General features: G+C 45.2%; 1 protein-coding gene across 1 annotated transcript; it reads left to right on the forward strand.

Annotated features, from left to right (window-relative positions):
- Nucleotides 1–2,273: 2,273 nt before the first annotated feature.
- Nucleotides 2,274–11,781, forward strand: TGIF1 (TGFB induced factor homeobox 1). Its single transcript, XM_080340586.1, has 3 exons — nt 2,274–2,283; nt 8,984–9,210; nt 10,583–11,781. The coding sequence occupies exons 2-3, from the start codon at nt 9,028–9,030 to the stop codon at nt 11,147–11,149; spliced, it is 750 nt and encodes a 249-aa protein (XP_080196712.1). The 5' UTR covers nt 2,274–2,283; nt 8,984–9,027; the 3' UTR covers nt 11,150–11,781.
- The last annotated feature ends 1,396 nt before the right edge of the window (nt 11,782–13,177 follow it).

Genomic DNA, 13,177 nt, shown 5'->3' on the forward strand with positions numbered 1-13,177 from the left:
GCTTGGCCATGCCCGGACGCTCAAAACACCGGTTGGAAGAGTCAGCCTCCACAGCTGGCAAGCAGGATTTTAAACAACAAAAACAAAACACGGGGAAAACAACAACAACAACAAAACGGTGGCGTGCGCGCACACCCTCCCCCCTCAGTCACCAGTCCCTCGGAGACACAGTTCGCTTCTTGTCACATTACAAACAGCAGCTCCGCAGCGAGGCTCGTTCTCCCGAGCTGCCACCTTACGGGGCGGCAGCACCGGGCTCTCTCACCCCTGCTCGGGCACGAACCCAATGGGACGCAGCCCAGGGGGAACAGCGGCGGGAAGGCGGCCCGAAGGGCGCGGGGAGGGCGGTTGGTCGGCGGGTAACGGTCCGGCTCGTGCCGCCGGCGGGCTCTCCGTCAGCGCCGCGCGGCACAACCGCCCGCCTGGCTCCGGCGCTGTGAGCCACCTCGCTGTCCCCCCCGGGCAAGGCACGCCAGATACCAGTAGCCAACCGTCACCCAAAAGCCAGACCCTGGTCCCGCAGTGCCCAACAGCGGGGCCTTGTTAACTGACGTGACTCACCAGCCGCACCTCCTCCCCCTTCCCCCTCCCCCCGCCCCGCACATGTCCCCCATTCAGGATGTAACAGCTGTTTTATCTCCAGCAAGGTCGCTGTAATTACGCCACATAAAAATAGTTACAAGGTACTTGGGAGGATTTTCTGTTAAAACGCTTGTTGCTTCCTCTTCTGCTGTTGAATCGCGTGTTTGTGTGGATGTCCGCGCCGCCGAGCAGGGAGGTGGGGGGAGGCGGGAGCCCTGCAGTGCCGTAGGAATTCATTATTTCATCAGCCGTTTAAAGCGTTTGCTTCACAACCCCCGGCGCCTCCTCGTCCGCAAACAGCCCACCACGTGGCGGTGCGGGAGTAACAAAAATATACACATTGCCGTACACAAAAAGCACGCTGCATCCGCACCCGCGTTTCGAGGCAAGGCGGCTTGTTTTACTTTCCACAAGAAAACTTCTCGCGCACGAAACTTCAGCCCAGAGCTCGGAGTTCTGGGTTTTTGAAGTTCGCGCCCAGTGCCGACGGGCACCTCAGTTCCACAGGGGGCGGCGCGGGGGGGGCGCAGGGAGCCGAAGCCGCCCGCGTTTATGGGGAGGGCTCTCCCCAGCCAACCTCGGTGGGAAGCTGGAAGCGAAGCCTCCGCCAGCGGGCGGCTCGCAGGTCCCGCATTCCCCATGTCGCAGGAAAATAAACTGTTGCTGCACCACGTGCTTGCCTGAGAGAGATGAGTCAAGCTGAGAGACTTCTCTCTTTACAGCTACGAGCATGTGTCGCAGCAAAATCCACCGCGCTGGGGGGGGGGGGGCTGCGAGTGGAGGAGAAGAAAAACAACCTTAACGAACTGATGTAAAAATAACCCCAGAAACGGGGCTCGCCTTCCCTGGCTGGTGCCAGCGGGGACGAGGGAGGGCAGGAGGGGAAACAGCCCCCGCCGGGCCGCTCGGTAGCCGGGAGGCGGGCGCCGTTCTTTAGAGGGCTCCTTCTCCTGCCGTACGTACTCTCTTTTCTTTTCTCTATTCACGCGAAGGAGTGGGTGGCTCATCCGGCAGCAACAGGAGGAGGCTAGTCAAGGGCAGCTGTCAAAATCTTTCCTCCCCCCTCGCCCCTTCTCTCGCCCCCTTCTCCTTCCAGTTTAATGATCAAACGTCTGCCTGGAAGAAAGGCGAGGGACCGGGAGGCACGGACGGCTCCCCCCGCCGCCACTGTTGTGTGTGCATGAGCGAACGGGTACGGGCGGACACCCCCCCGCTCCGCCGAGCCGTCCCTCCCCTCCCGTCTGACAGAGCCGCAGCAGCCCAGGAGGGGAGGAGAGAGGAGGAGGAGGCGGCGCGGCAGCCGCGAGTGCCAGTGCAGCGCTCGGTTACTCTCCCGTAGTCACTGTGGGGAGGTGGGGGAGGGCGGACCCTGTGTACCTTTCCCTCCCGTGCTTTTCCTCACTTTAACGAGCCGGGGCCAATCGCCGGCAGAAGGGAACAAAGGGAAGTGAAGCCCACTCCGGTAGCACCAGAAAACCCCTGGGGAGGCTGAGCCTTGCGGCTCCCTCTGACAGCAGCGCGGCCACGGACTGGGTGCTTGGCTCCACGGTGGTGTTTCTGCTTCGTCTTCGTTATCCTCGTCTTCGCCGAGTTTAAAAGGGGAGCAGCGTCCGGCAAAGGGAGAAAAACTTGGGTCGGTGTGTGTGGTGTCCGGCGGCAGCGGCGGCTCGGTCCTCGTGATCAAGATGAAAAGTAAAAAAGGTAAAAGGTAGTTGTTGGGGAAGGTGTTCAGTGCTGGGAGAACGCGGGGTGCCCTGCGCCTCTCCTCATGGGAACGGCTTATGGGGGAAGTGGAAGGCAAGCCAGACGGAGTCCTTTTACTCCCCAGTGCCCTCGCCCTCCCCCCGGGCCGAGCTCCCGTGGAAGATGGCAGTGGATGCTCCGCTCCCAGACAAAACGTGCGGGGCTGTTGTTTGGAGGCGGCCGCCTATCTGCGCCGCTGGCTCCCTGTCAAAAACATGTCCAGTCGCCCGCTTTGTGCCTTTGCGAAGTTTTGTTTTCGCTCCCTCTGCCGAACTTCTTTCCCCCTGCCCTCCACTTAAGTGCTTTTCCCCCCGCTTTTCCGCACCGCTGTCCCGGTTAAGGGGGAATGAAGGTGCGGGTCGTTTTCCCAACTTTGGGCGAGGAAAGCGGTGTCTCCCGCAACTCCGAGCGCCTCAACCCGCGGGCGTCCGGCAACTCTTTGTTCGCGGCGGCGCGGGAGGAGCGGGCCCAGCAGCGTGGGCGGGGGGGGGGTGGGAGGAAAAGAGGGGACTCGGCAGGAGGGTCGCACACCCCACCCGCAGCCTCATCTGCTTTGTTTTTCTGAAAGTTCCTGCTTTTTCTTTCCCTTTTATCCATTAAAACAAGGTGGGGGGAGGGAGTGCAAAAGTTTCGACACAGTTGGGGTTAAAAGGAGGAAATTTTTTTTCCTCCAGAAAAATAAGGCTTTTTGAGTTTCCTTTGTGTTAATTTACAAGCAGACAAACTTTTAAGTTAGAGGATTGTTACTCTTTGCGCTTGTCGTGCTTTAAGTGCCTTTAAATTAGAGCTTGGCCACAAAGACGCAGAGCGTGCGTTCAGATTTAACTCGTTTGCGCTGGCTGGAAAAAGTTTGTAGCAAAGTAGTGTCTTTTCAGTTGCGATTTACCGGCCCGTAGTGTGGATGAAGGGTGTTTCGCATTCAAAGACCATTAAATGACCGAAAGTGGAGGGTTAGAGGGGAGCAGTGCGCATGTTCAGTACTCCACAGAGTTGTGCTGTTTTTCCCCTACTACGCATTCCTGCGGCTCTGTAGTAGAGCAGCCTCGCTCATTGTTAGTATCCTTGGATCAATTAGTGCATATGTAGTTCGTGAAATCATTGGGCTGCAGGAAACGTCATGTACTAGTATGGTTTGTAGTCCTCGTAAGAAGCTTTGGACGTGCTACTCATGTAAGAGGAGCGCACACAAAGGGAATTAGGGCACAAAGACGAAGTTTAAACAGCGGGCAGGGTGGTGTTTAAAAGCGAAGCCTTCGGAGTTCCCGCAGGAACTGGGTGCGTACGGCGCGTTTCAGCCTGCTAGGAACTGCACGGATTTTTAGATTACAACATGTGCTGCATACCAAGCTCAGCCGTCTGTGCCTAGAGACAGTGACAGCATTGACTTTAAAATGTTTCAGTCGTCTGAGGTAGGTTGAGATTCTTAACCTTATTGCAAGCAGGGTTTTTTTTTCTTTTTCCTTTTTTTTTTTTTTTTCCCCTATGGTTTCACTGAATTAATTTAGCCCAGTTATTTTTAGGACATTCCTATGCTCCCTATTTGCACAGCAGTGGTGAGCTGGTTTCCTGTCTGCTGTTGCTTCCATTGTTCAGACTTCTCTCCCCGAGGGCAGCTGCTGGTTGGTGAAATACCAAACTCCCTGCACTTTCAACTGTTGTTCTTGCCACCCCCGAAATAAATGCGTGTGAAAAACGCTGACGTCGTTTCTAGGTATGCATGTGTGGGGCTTTGTGTGTGTATGTACGTGTGTGAGAGAGGAGGAAAGATCTGCTTTCATGCTTGCAAGTCCTGGGCTGAAACAATGGAAACAATGAAAGGTGACAGGCGGGAGGGAGAACTTTTGAGAGGGGCCATGGGCCTGGGGTTTGCGTGGCAGAAATTAAAAGGTGAGGAGACAAAGAGGGAAACTTTAAAAAATATGTTAGGGCTAGGGTGCCTTTGTTTTATTAAAGGTTGGGCTTGTAGTTATTTGTGACCTCCTGGCATTTGAGGGTCATTCAAGAAGTTTCAAAGAGTGACTTTGTTACAGATTTCTTGCTTGCGCTCCGAGAAAAATCCCATTTGAAGAAAAAAATGTATAACACAGCCAAGTCTGGCTGCTTTAGAAGCAGTAAAGCACAAGCTGTGAAATGCAGAGGAAAACAAATAAGCTGGTTCCTCAATTATGAAACCTATTCAGAGGAAAAAGTCTTTTTTTTCCTTTAGAAATTCCGTTCTGCATCCTTGTAGCTCTTGGTTACTTATGTATAATTTTAAACTATTTGTGTTTGTAGTTTTAAAATTCACATTCAATTTTAGTTAGGGTTTTGGTTCTTGGTGTGTTGAATTTTGTTGTTGTTGGTTGGGGTTTTTTGTTTGGTTGGGTTTTTTTTAAGTTGACAGGCTGTGGATTGAAACCCCAAGGACTCTTCTGTGGATTTTTTTTTTTCTTTTTTTACAAGTAATAACGTGATAGCAATCACACTGAACATATTCAGCCTGTTAATTAGCCAATTTAGAATACAACCTCACAAAGACAAAGGCATGTGCTCAAGTTTATACATGTGAGGAATCCTACTGAACTTAGTTACAACAGGATCGGGGCCTTAGATGGAAACTGGTTCTGTTTATCTGTGCTCATTAAAAAAAAATCCAGCTTAAGAAATTGAGAGAACCCTAAGGGGTACGATGGGAGGTTTTCTGTAAGGTAACTTTTGTCCATCTCCTCTGGAAGGCAGAGATTGTTCATTGTGGTATACTTTGTCCTGTTTTGAATAACAATTGGCTTCTGCCACTTCCTCTGTGAAGCTCGTCCCCGACACAATGGGATAGTTGTGTTTTTTTCCTAATACTCAGCCTAAATTTTTCATTTGCTTAACTTCCATTTCATTTGTCTCTGTTTCTAGAAATACTTTGTCCTCCCCCTCAAAGCATTTCAGCATGTCTTTGTAAGTAGCAGGAGTTTATTTTGAAATCAACTTTACTTATCACTGTACTTTTACTCAAGTTGTTTCAAGCTGTTAGCGGTTGGGTGTTGAGCCTAGACTCGAGATCCTAGGTGTAATCTTCCTTGAGCTGATTACGGGAGGACCTGTGAAGTCTTTGGGCTGATATGACACAACAGTGCATTCAATCATGTATGTGACTTCAGCTGGGAAGCCAGGAGGATAAAGTAATTTATAAAGAAGGGATGCTAATCGTGTAGTTCTTAGATCATTAATAGCATGGACTGTTCATCCCAGTGGAGGACTGGGATTTTGCATTGTTTATTAGATCTCTCTGCAAATGAACTTGTGCTGCTTTAGAGTAGTTCTGTAAAAGCAGTTTTTCTGTTTAGACTAAATGTATTGAGGAAGAGACATAACCTGGCGCTAACCTGCTTTTAAGCTGAAATAAATTAGTAGGTCAGCTGGGGCTACTCGTCGCGTCCACAAGTCTTTATTCTGGGTGTAAACAACAGTAAGCCAATGGTCCAGTCGTGGAGCCTCGCCAGGAGCCTTTTCACTTGGGCCCTGTTAAAACAGGAAACCAGCAACGAATAGCCTGATTACTAACAAGACGGCAAAACAAAGCTGGGTTGTAATCAGCAGGAATGCTTTAATGAAAACAGAGCCTTGACAGCAACAACGTGGCTCCTGCTCTAGTAAAAAATATCAGCTGGGGCAGTACGAGATTTCCAGCCATGACTTCCTGTTGCTGCTCGCTCCGGAGAGATCTGCCGCCGAGTTCAGAGGGCTGATCGTCTATTTAAATGAGCTCATTTAAATGAGGAGAAGTTGTACTACACTGGGTTTCCTGCTTAACCCAAACCTGCTTTGTGTGTCTCGACTTACTGTGTCAATTCATATGACACACTAAGCGAGCGGGTCAAAGGGCAGCTCCACTGGTGACTCATTTCTTGCTAGGTAGGTTACGGTTAGTCAGATGGCAACTTTTACTTTAGCAAGAGATCATGTTTGCAAAATAGAGAAACTTTTTTATGCTGCTGGCTTTCAGACGGTGTTTTGCTACTTCGGGGGTGGTGGTGAAAAAGAGAAATAGTTCTAGAAGTTTTGCTGTCAAGCCAGTTTTCTCAGATTCAGAGAGGCTCCCATGAAGCCTTTTAGGTGTGTGTTGGATTTTGGAGAGGTTACCCCAGATGGGCAGGTGTGTGTCTCAAGGACTTTTTGTTATGCGGCGTATATGTGGCTCGCAAGCCATTAGACACCTAACTTTATCATAGAAGTAGCTTCTTCGGCTTCTCTTTCCTCTTACTTCCAGCCCCCACTGTTTGCCTTTCTTGGTTTTCCAAGGTCCTGTCTTGCTGCCTATTATAGTTTAAAACAAGCAAAAAACCCAACCCACTGAAGTGCTGCAACACTTCTGTTTTCTGACAAACAAGAACAGTGCACTTGAAAACACTGTCTGAATAGCTTAGGCTAGTTTTGGCTAGTTTTTAAATTCAGTTTAAAAGGGATGAGCTGCTTTGCAGAGCCATCCTACTTGTTGTATGTGCAAGATCTTTGTTCCAAGAAGTGCTCCTCATGGCTCCAGGAGCCCATTGTGCAAGGCATGTTCTCAGGTTAGCTCTCAAGCCTGACAGCACTTTCCCGTGAAGCTATGAGAAATAACAAAGCAGCTTTCTCAGAATCATTTTAAAGCAAACTTGACATACTTTGTACATGAATTAAAAACCTGTTTACATAATTTGGCGTTTATCTTGTGTTGGCTATTTAAATATTGTCCTATTGTTCCTGGTCCATGACTGGGTAATTTAGGTAGCTAATCATCCCAGGAAGAATTCGGTATGTTAGCTTGGTGTTTGCCATTTACATAAATCAGCAATTGGGAGAATGGAAACAATACTAAGTAAGTTACTAAAGTAACTATGCCAGACAAATTGCAGATTGATCATCCTGCTGGGAATGCCTGAATGTTAAAAATATGCACTGAAATTTGGACAACTTAAACTAAATTTAAGGAAGTTGGAGCTATTCATAAATAGTAGAAGGAAAGAATAATTTACTGTGTCAGCTTTGGCTAAAGTTTGAAAGTGTGGGGAAACATTCTCCTCTGCTCTCCCCACCTCCTCTATGTATTAAGGAAAACTTCTGCACATGTACTCACACCTTTTTTCTTTCTGTGTTTGCTGTTTTTGTTTTAATGACATTAATTCCTTCCATTTCTTTACTTATGGATATAACTATATATGTTTTATACTTTCAGGGGCGCACTTCCTGTACTTTAGATCTGACTTTATTTCCTTCAACAAAATTTTTGAATTATGAGTGGTTGCCCACATAAAAATTTTACTTTTGGCGAGTAACCTGTTTTTACTATTAAGATTTTCCGTTTTGATGTCATGAATGAGCAACTTTCTTTGGTCCCTGCCCTACCCTCCCCATCTAAATTGAAAATACAGAAAGATTAAGGGCTTGTTTTCTTTCTGTACTTCCTAGAAGATGCTTCTGAAAGCCAGTATAATTTCACTTGAAATAAGTCTTCAATTGTACTAGTTGAAAATGGGTGGTACCTTATTTAGATTTATATATAGTGTGTAAGATTCCTAGAATCTGGTCAGTGTTTGAAGCGTGGTTTTCTTTGTGTTTTACAGTACTATTCATTTCCTCAGTGGCTTGTGCGTTCTACCAGAGGAGTAGAATTGTAGGCTTCTTAACTGTGGAATACTTGTTTGCTTGTTTTGATTTTATTTACATACCATAGCTTCATGTTATTAGTAGTGCAATATATAGATATATATATATAAAGGCATAATCAAAGTTTGAAATCTGTTCTCTTCCTTGTGCTGGAGGAAAAACGTATGAAGTTAACTCATAAATCTGGAGCCTTTGTAGTAAGTGTAGTACAGAACACGAATTCCACAGATGAAAACATGAGATGAAAACCATGAAGTTGAAAAACTAATCAGAATGCAAAGTGGTACATTTAAAACAAACAAACAAATCAACCTACCTGAACATTAAGTGGTTGTGGTTCTTTGATACAGAAGTGCAATTAAATTACAGAAGTCCATCTCCTGATAAGCTGGTAGACTCTTAACATGACATGGATACCTGCTTCTTTCCTTTTCTGGCACATTTTTCCTTCCAAAGTGAAAATCCACTCAGGTGGGGTGGGGGCAGACACAATTTTCTTTTTTCCTTTCTTGTTCCATTAGTTTTTATTAATAGATCCAGAATGAAATATTAATTTATGAAATCTACAAGCTATCTCTCCCAGGAGGGAAGCGTCATCATGTTAAGGAGTAATTAAATAACCCAGTGCTTGAATTTGGTGGTTTGGGTTCTTGCTTATTGACCTTTAGCCCAACCACTGCATAGTTACCCTTGAAGAAAAGTGTTGCATGCATACCGTAGCAAGCAAATTTGGACACTGTTGGCATTAGATAGAAGCTGTCTGATAACGTGCAGCAGATAAAAGGTTGCCAGGGGAACAAGAAAATGAGGGTTTGTAGAGAATTCCCCTGGGAACAGATCATTGGTGCTACTTTTTGTTCAGCTGACAGAAAAGCTACAGCTTGACAAGTTAACGCTACAGGACAAATCTGTATAGGAAGCTACACCGTGATTCATAGTAAAGATGGTTAATATAATAAAACGTGTCTGAAGCATGGAATGGTGGAGCTGAGCAGTTTACAGATTAGGGAGGCTGATTGTTCTTGTCGTCTTATAATTGTAGGTGTAGTTGCAATATCAGGCAGTGAAACGGAGGATGATGACACTATGGATGTCCCACTGGATCTTTCCTCATCTGCTGGTTCAGGCAAACGGAGGAGACGTGGCAACCTGCCCAAGGAATCCGTGCAGATTCTTCGTGACTGGCTATATGAGCACCGATACAATGCTTATCCTTCAGAGCAAGAAAAGGCGCTGTTATCCCGACAGACACACCTTTCCACACTACAGGTATTCAAAAAAGTAGTTTTCCTTCAAAATAAACTGGTTTCTATTTTCTTCTTTATTTACCTGGGGTTTAGTCACTGACACAAATGTTTATTCTGCATGTGAGTTTTCCTTTTTTATTGTTACTCTCCTTCTGATGACACTTGTAAGGAGAAATACAAATGAATTGTGTGTTATGTTGATCTTTTTTTTTATTGGGAATAAAATTACTTCTCTGGGAGAACAGACAGTCATGAATTTGAGCATGCATACTAATTTTTGTGGCATAGAGGCCCAAAAGACATAAAGTGTCTGTATAAGGTAATTTATTGTGAGAAGAAGGTATTTATTTGTCAATGGAGATTTTATGGTGATAGATACGCAGGTTAACATATAACTCTTTACTTCTAAAACTGCAACTTGAGGCTCGTTCTTGTAGAACATGCATGTATATAATTATATGTATCATCACTTCCATCAAGATCAGTGAAGAATCTGTATGGGATAGAGCTACTCAAGTGTGTTGGTATAGTTACGATCAGGCTTTTGTGTAGGTAGTTTGGATTCCTATCCCAGGATAGCACTGGCAGCTTTGAGGTCCCTTGGACGCATCATTCTCATCTTCTGTGCATATCTTTGCTGGAATAGTTGTTGACAGTTGTTCTTTTCCACCTCATGGGAAGGTGGCTGCATGAGAACTGGGGTAAACCCTGGTTTGATTTTGAGAGATGCTGAATATAGAGCGTTCCTGTTGACTTCTGGGCTTAATTTTTCCAGGTGAATTTGTTAGTACAAGTTTTGTAATTCACTATAAAGTAAAATTTCCTTAATGTTACATCAGACAGAAAACCTCCTTGATGTAGTAAACAGAAAAACAAACAAACAAACAAACAAACAACAAAAACGTTAAGCTATAAACTATCCTGTATCACCCAGGAAACTGGTTTGATATTTAAACAAGGACAACCTTAAATGAGGTAATTCATGTTATGTCTGTCGACACAGTCAGTTGAACAAGGAAAATCAGTAACTATTTGTGGGAGGAGTGGCTCTCTTCAGAGAGAAAAGGTTTTCCTGTTGTTAATTAACCTAAATGTAGGGAACAATAGCTAATAGGTTAATGTGTGTGCACAGAGTTAAAAGCTAAACCCCTCTGCTGGGGCTAGCAGTCTTCAGATGTCCCGGGGCTTTCTGTAACAGGAGTGGGGAGCTGGGGGTAGAGCCAGGAGAAGGGAAGGGCCTTTGCCAGGCATGTCAGAACTTGCCAGTAGGTCTCTCTTTTGTTCTGCAGTTAAGGAAACTGCTTGGAGGGATTAATTAATCTAACCCAACGACTGTAATGGCACATAGTTGGAAATGAATGAAGGTAGAAATTAAGTTGTCATTATATTTGCAGGTCTGCAACTGGTTTATCAATGCACGCCGCAGGCTTTTACCTGACATGCTGAGGAAGGATGGCAAAGACCCAAACCAATTCACTATCTCGCGGCGAGGGACCAAGCTTCCCGAGAGCAGCCTGATGGAGTCTTCCCTCAACACAAAGAACTACATTCCTCTGCTGGAGGAGACTGCCTTCCTTCCCGCGGCCGCACCGATTGGCAAGACTCTGTCCTCTTCCAAGCCGGCTTCCCCGGGATCGGTCCTGGCTCGGCCATCGGTGATTTGCCACACGACTGTGACTGCGTTGAAAGATGCCCCTTTCCACTTTTGCCAGCCAGCTGATGTAGGTCAGACCACAGACGTGCAGCAGTCCCCAGCCAGCGGCTTCACAGACAACTCCCTCTCCTACCATGAGGATGCATCTAAACTGGGACCTGGTGCAAACACACAGAGCGGGCTCTTCAACACTCCTCCTCCAACCCCACCAGACCTTAACCAGGATTTTAGTGGATTTCAGCTACTGGTGGATGTTGCACTCAAAAGGGCGGCAGAGATGGAGTTGCAGGCAAAACTTATGGCCTAAAATCCCTTTCCTTCTCGTTCCCCATTTTGTTTTTCCAGGCAGGGATCTAACAGCTGTGTGGTTATTGCCACCCACACGATATCAAAAGACTTCACTGCATTATTATTATTTTTTTTATTAATCTTATTTGCACAAGGGATTGCTGAAATGAAGCTTCCTGTCACTGAGATGGTCTTCAGTGGAATATGGTCATTCCAAGAATTATAAACTTAAAGCTACTGTAGAAAGAAAGGATTGTGTTTTTGGTTTTGTTGTGTTTTTTTTTTCTTTTCTTTTTTTTTTTTTTAATGTTTTCATTGTAGGTTTTTTCATAATGTGAGATGGTTCCCAAGATCATGTGATTTGTTTTTGTTTCTTTCAGACTGTGCAATATCTAGTAATGATACAGAGTCTTCTTATCATTCCCATGTGGAACAGAATATACCGACACGCTGTCTAAAATAAGTTTTCAATTTTTTTAGCAATACAAACTTTGGATGATTATGCTTTTTTTCCCATAATGTAATAAAATATTTTCTTTAAAAATGGATGCATACAGAGTATTTTGTTGAATACAAGCTTTTCAGCAAACACAGCTTTACTCTTAAAATAAATGGAAGTGAGAAATGTTTTTGAGCTCATACTGGCTTTGTTTGGTTTAGAGAGCTATGCTAGTAGTTGTTAACCAGATGTTTGAAGGAATGCTGAAAAGTGGGCCAGAAGTACCTGTGTTCTGCTGTGTTGACATTTTGTAAGAGGGCCAAAGGGAGCTATGTGGGCAACTCTCATTAAATTTCAAGGGGATATCTTGGGGCCCCTCTAAGAGTTCCAGCTTTTGTCTCTTAGATATACTGCAGGGCTGGGTAATGTGACAGCGCCTGGGTAAGTTCTCCTGAGGATGAAATGAGAAGGCCAGAGCAGGAGTTGGGACAAGTGTTCTTTGCAGGTCTTTGTGATACAGCCTGTAGACATCACTGGTGACAAAGTTCAAGGGAGGAGGACAAGGGCTCCCACTCTTGGCCTAGCACTGACATGATTTTGACTCAGTAATTCTAGCAGACTGAAATAGAAGAGACTGTATTGGCTTGAAATCTGAGTTCTGGGAGCCAGGTCTTGGTGAGATACTTAAACAGGTGGTTGACAAAGATGTCCAAGAGATCCCTGTTGTATTGGGGTGTATTCTGGCCAACAGCATCTAAGTTACCTTTCAGAAAAGGACTTTGCTATCAATATGACTTGTTACTGAAAAAGGTGAAGACTTGCAGCTTGGATGTTGGTCACACACCCTCATCCTTCCAACAACAGTGAAGTAAGAGACCTCTTGGGGCAAAAATCAGTTCCAGCTAATCCTTATGAACAAACCAATTGTCTGTTTGGAAGGCTGGGGGTGGGATTTGAAGAGCAGGAGAGCTGGTGAATTTGAGGATAATATTATGAGCAGAAGACTGCAATATTCAGACTGCAGTGTGTATGTATTTTGTTCTGCTGTGGCCTTTTTTTTAGTGGCAAAAATACTCATTATTCTCTAGAGTATTCTTTGGAATTCTAGCAAACTTAGGCTTTTCTTCGACCTTCAAGTTTCAAATCAATGATTATGTATATATTTTTAAAAGGCAAATAGTAAATACGGTTTCTTATGTCTGCATCAGCTTCAGTAACACAAAGTTATCCTATTATACTGTATAAATATAGGATTGTTTTTCAAAATACTTTCTATTGAAATGAAGCTAGAAAAAATAATTTTGAACATAGGCAGAGATGGCTGTATACTTGTTCTTCAAGGAACACTATGCAGGTCCAGAAAGAGCCTTGTGTCTTGTCTCTTTGGACACACTGTGCTTTATACTTATAAGCTATTTTTTGAGGGAGTTTTTTTTGTTCATGTTTGGTTTTTTTTAAATGGCTAATTATAAAATGGAAGTACAGTTTTGTGGAACTGTGAGGTTAATGTCGAGGGAAAAGTTGGTCAATAGCCATCCTTTTGTGCTATGGATGATTGTTCTGAAAGGGTGCTAGACACCCAAAAAGGAGTGTCATCTTTGGTAAAGG

The sequence above is a fragment of the Nesoenas mayeri genome, assembly GCF_963082525.1.
Source record: "Nesoenas mayeri genome assembly, chromosome: 2".
Classification (NCBI taxonomy): domain Eukaryota; kingdom Metazoa; phylum Chordata; class Aves; order Columbiformes; family Columbidae; genus Nesoenas; species Nesoenas mayeri.

Bases quoted from the DNA above. Each gene is read 5' to 3' on its own strand.
- TGIF1 (XM_080340586.1), top strand. From the start codon at position 9,028: ATGGATGTCCCACTGGATCTTTCCTCATCTGCTGGTTCAGGCAAACGG. The intron at 9,211-10,582 runs GTATTCAAAAAA...TTATATTTGCAG, and splicing joins CACACCTTTCCACACTACAG to GTCTGCAACTGGTTTATCAA.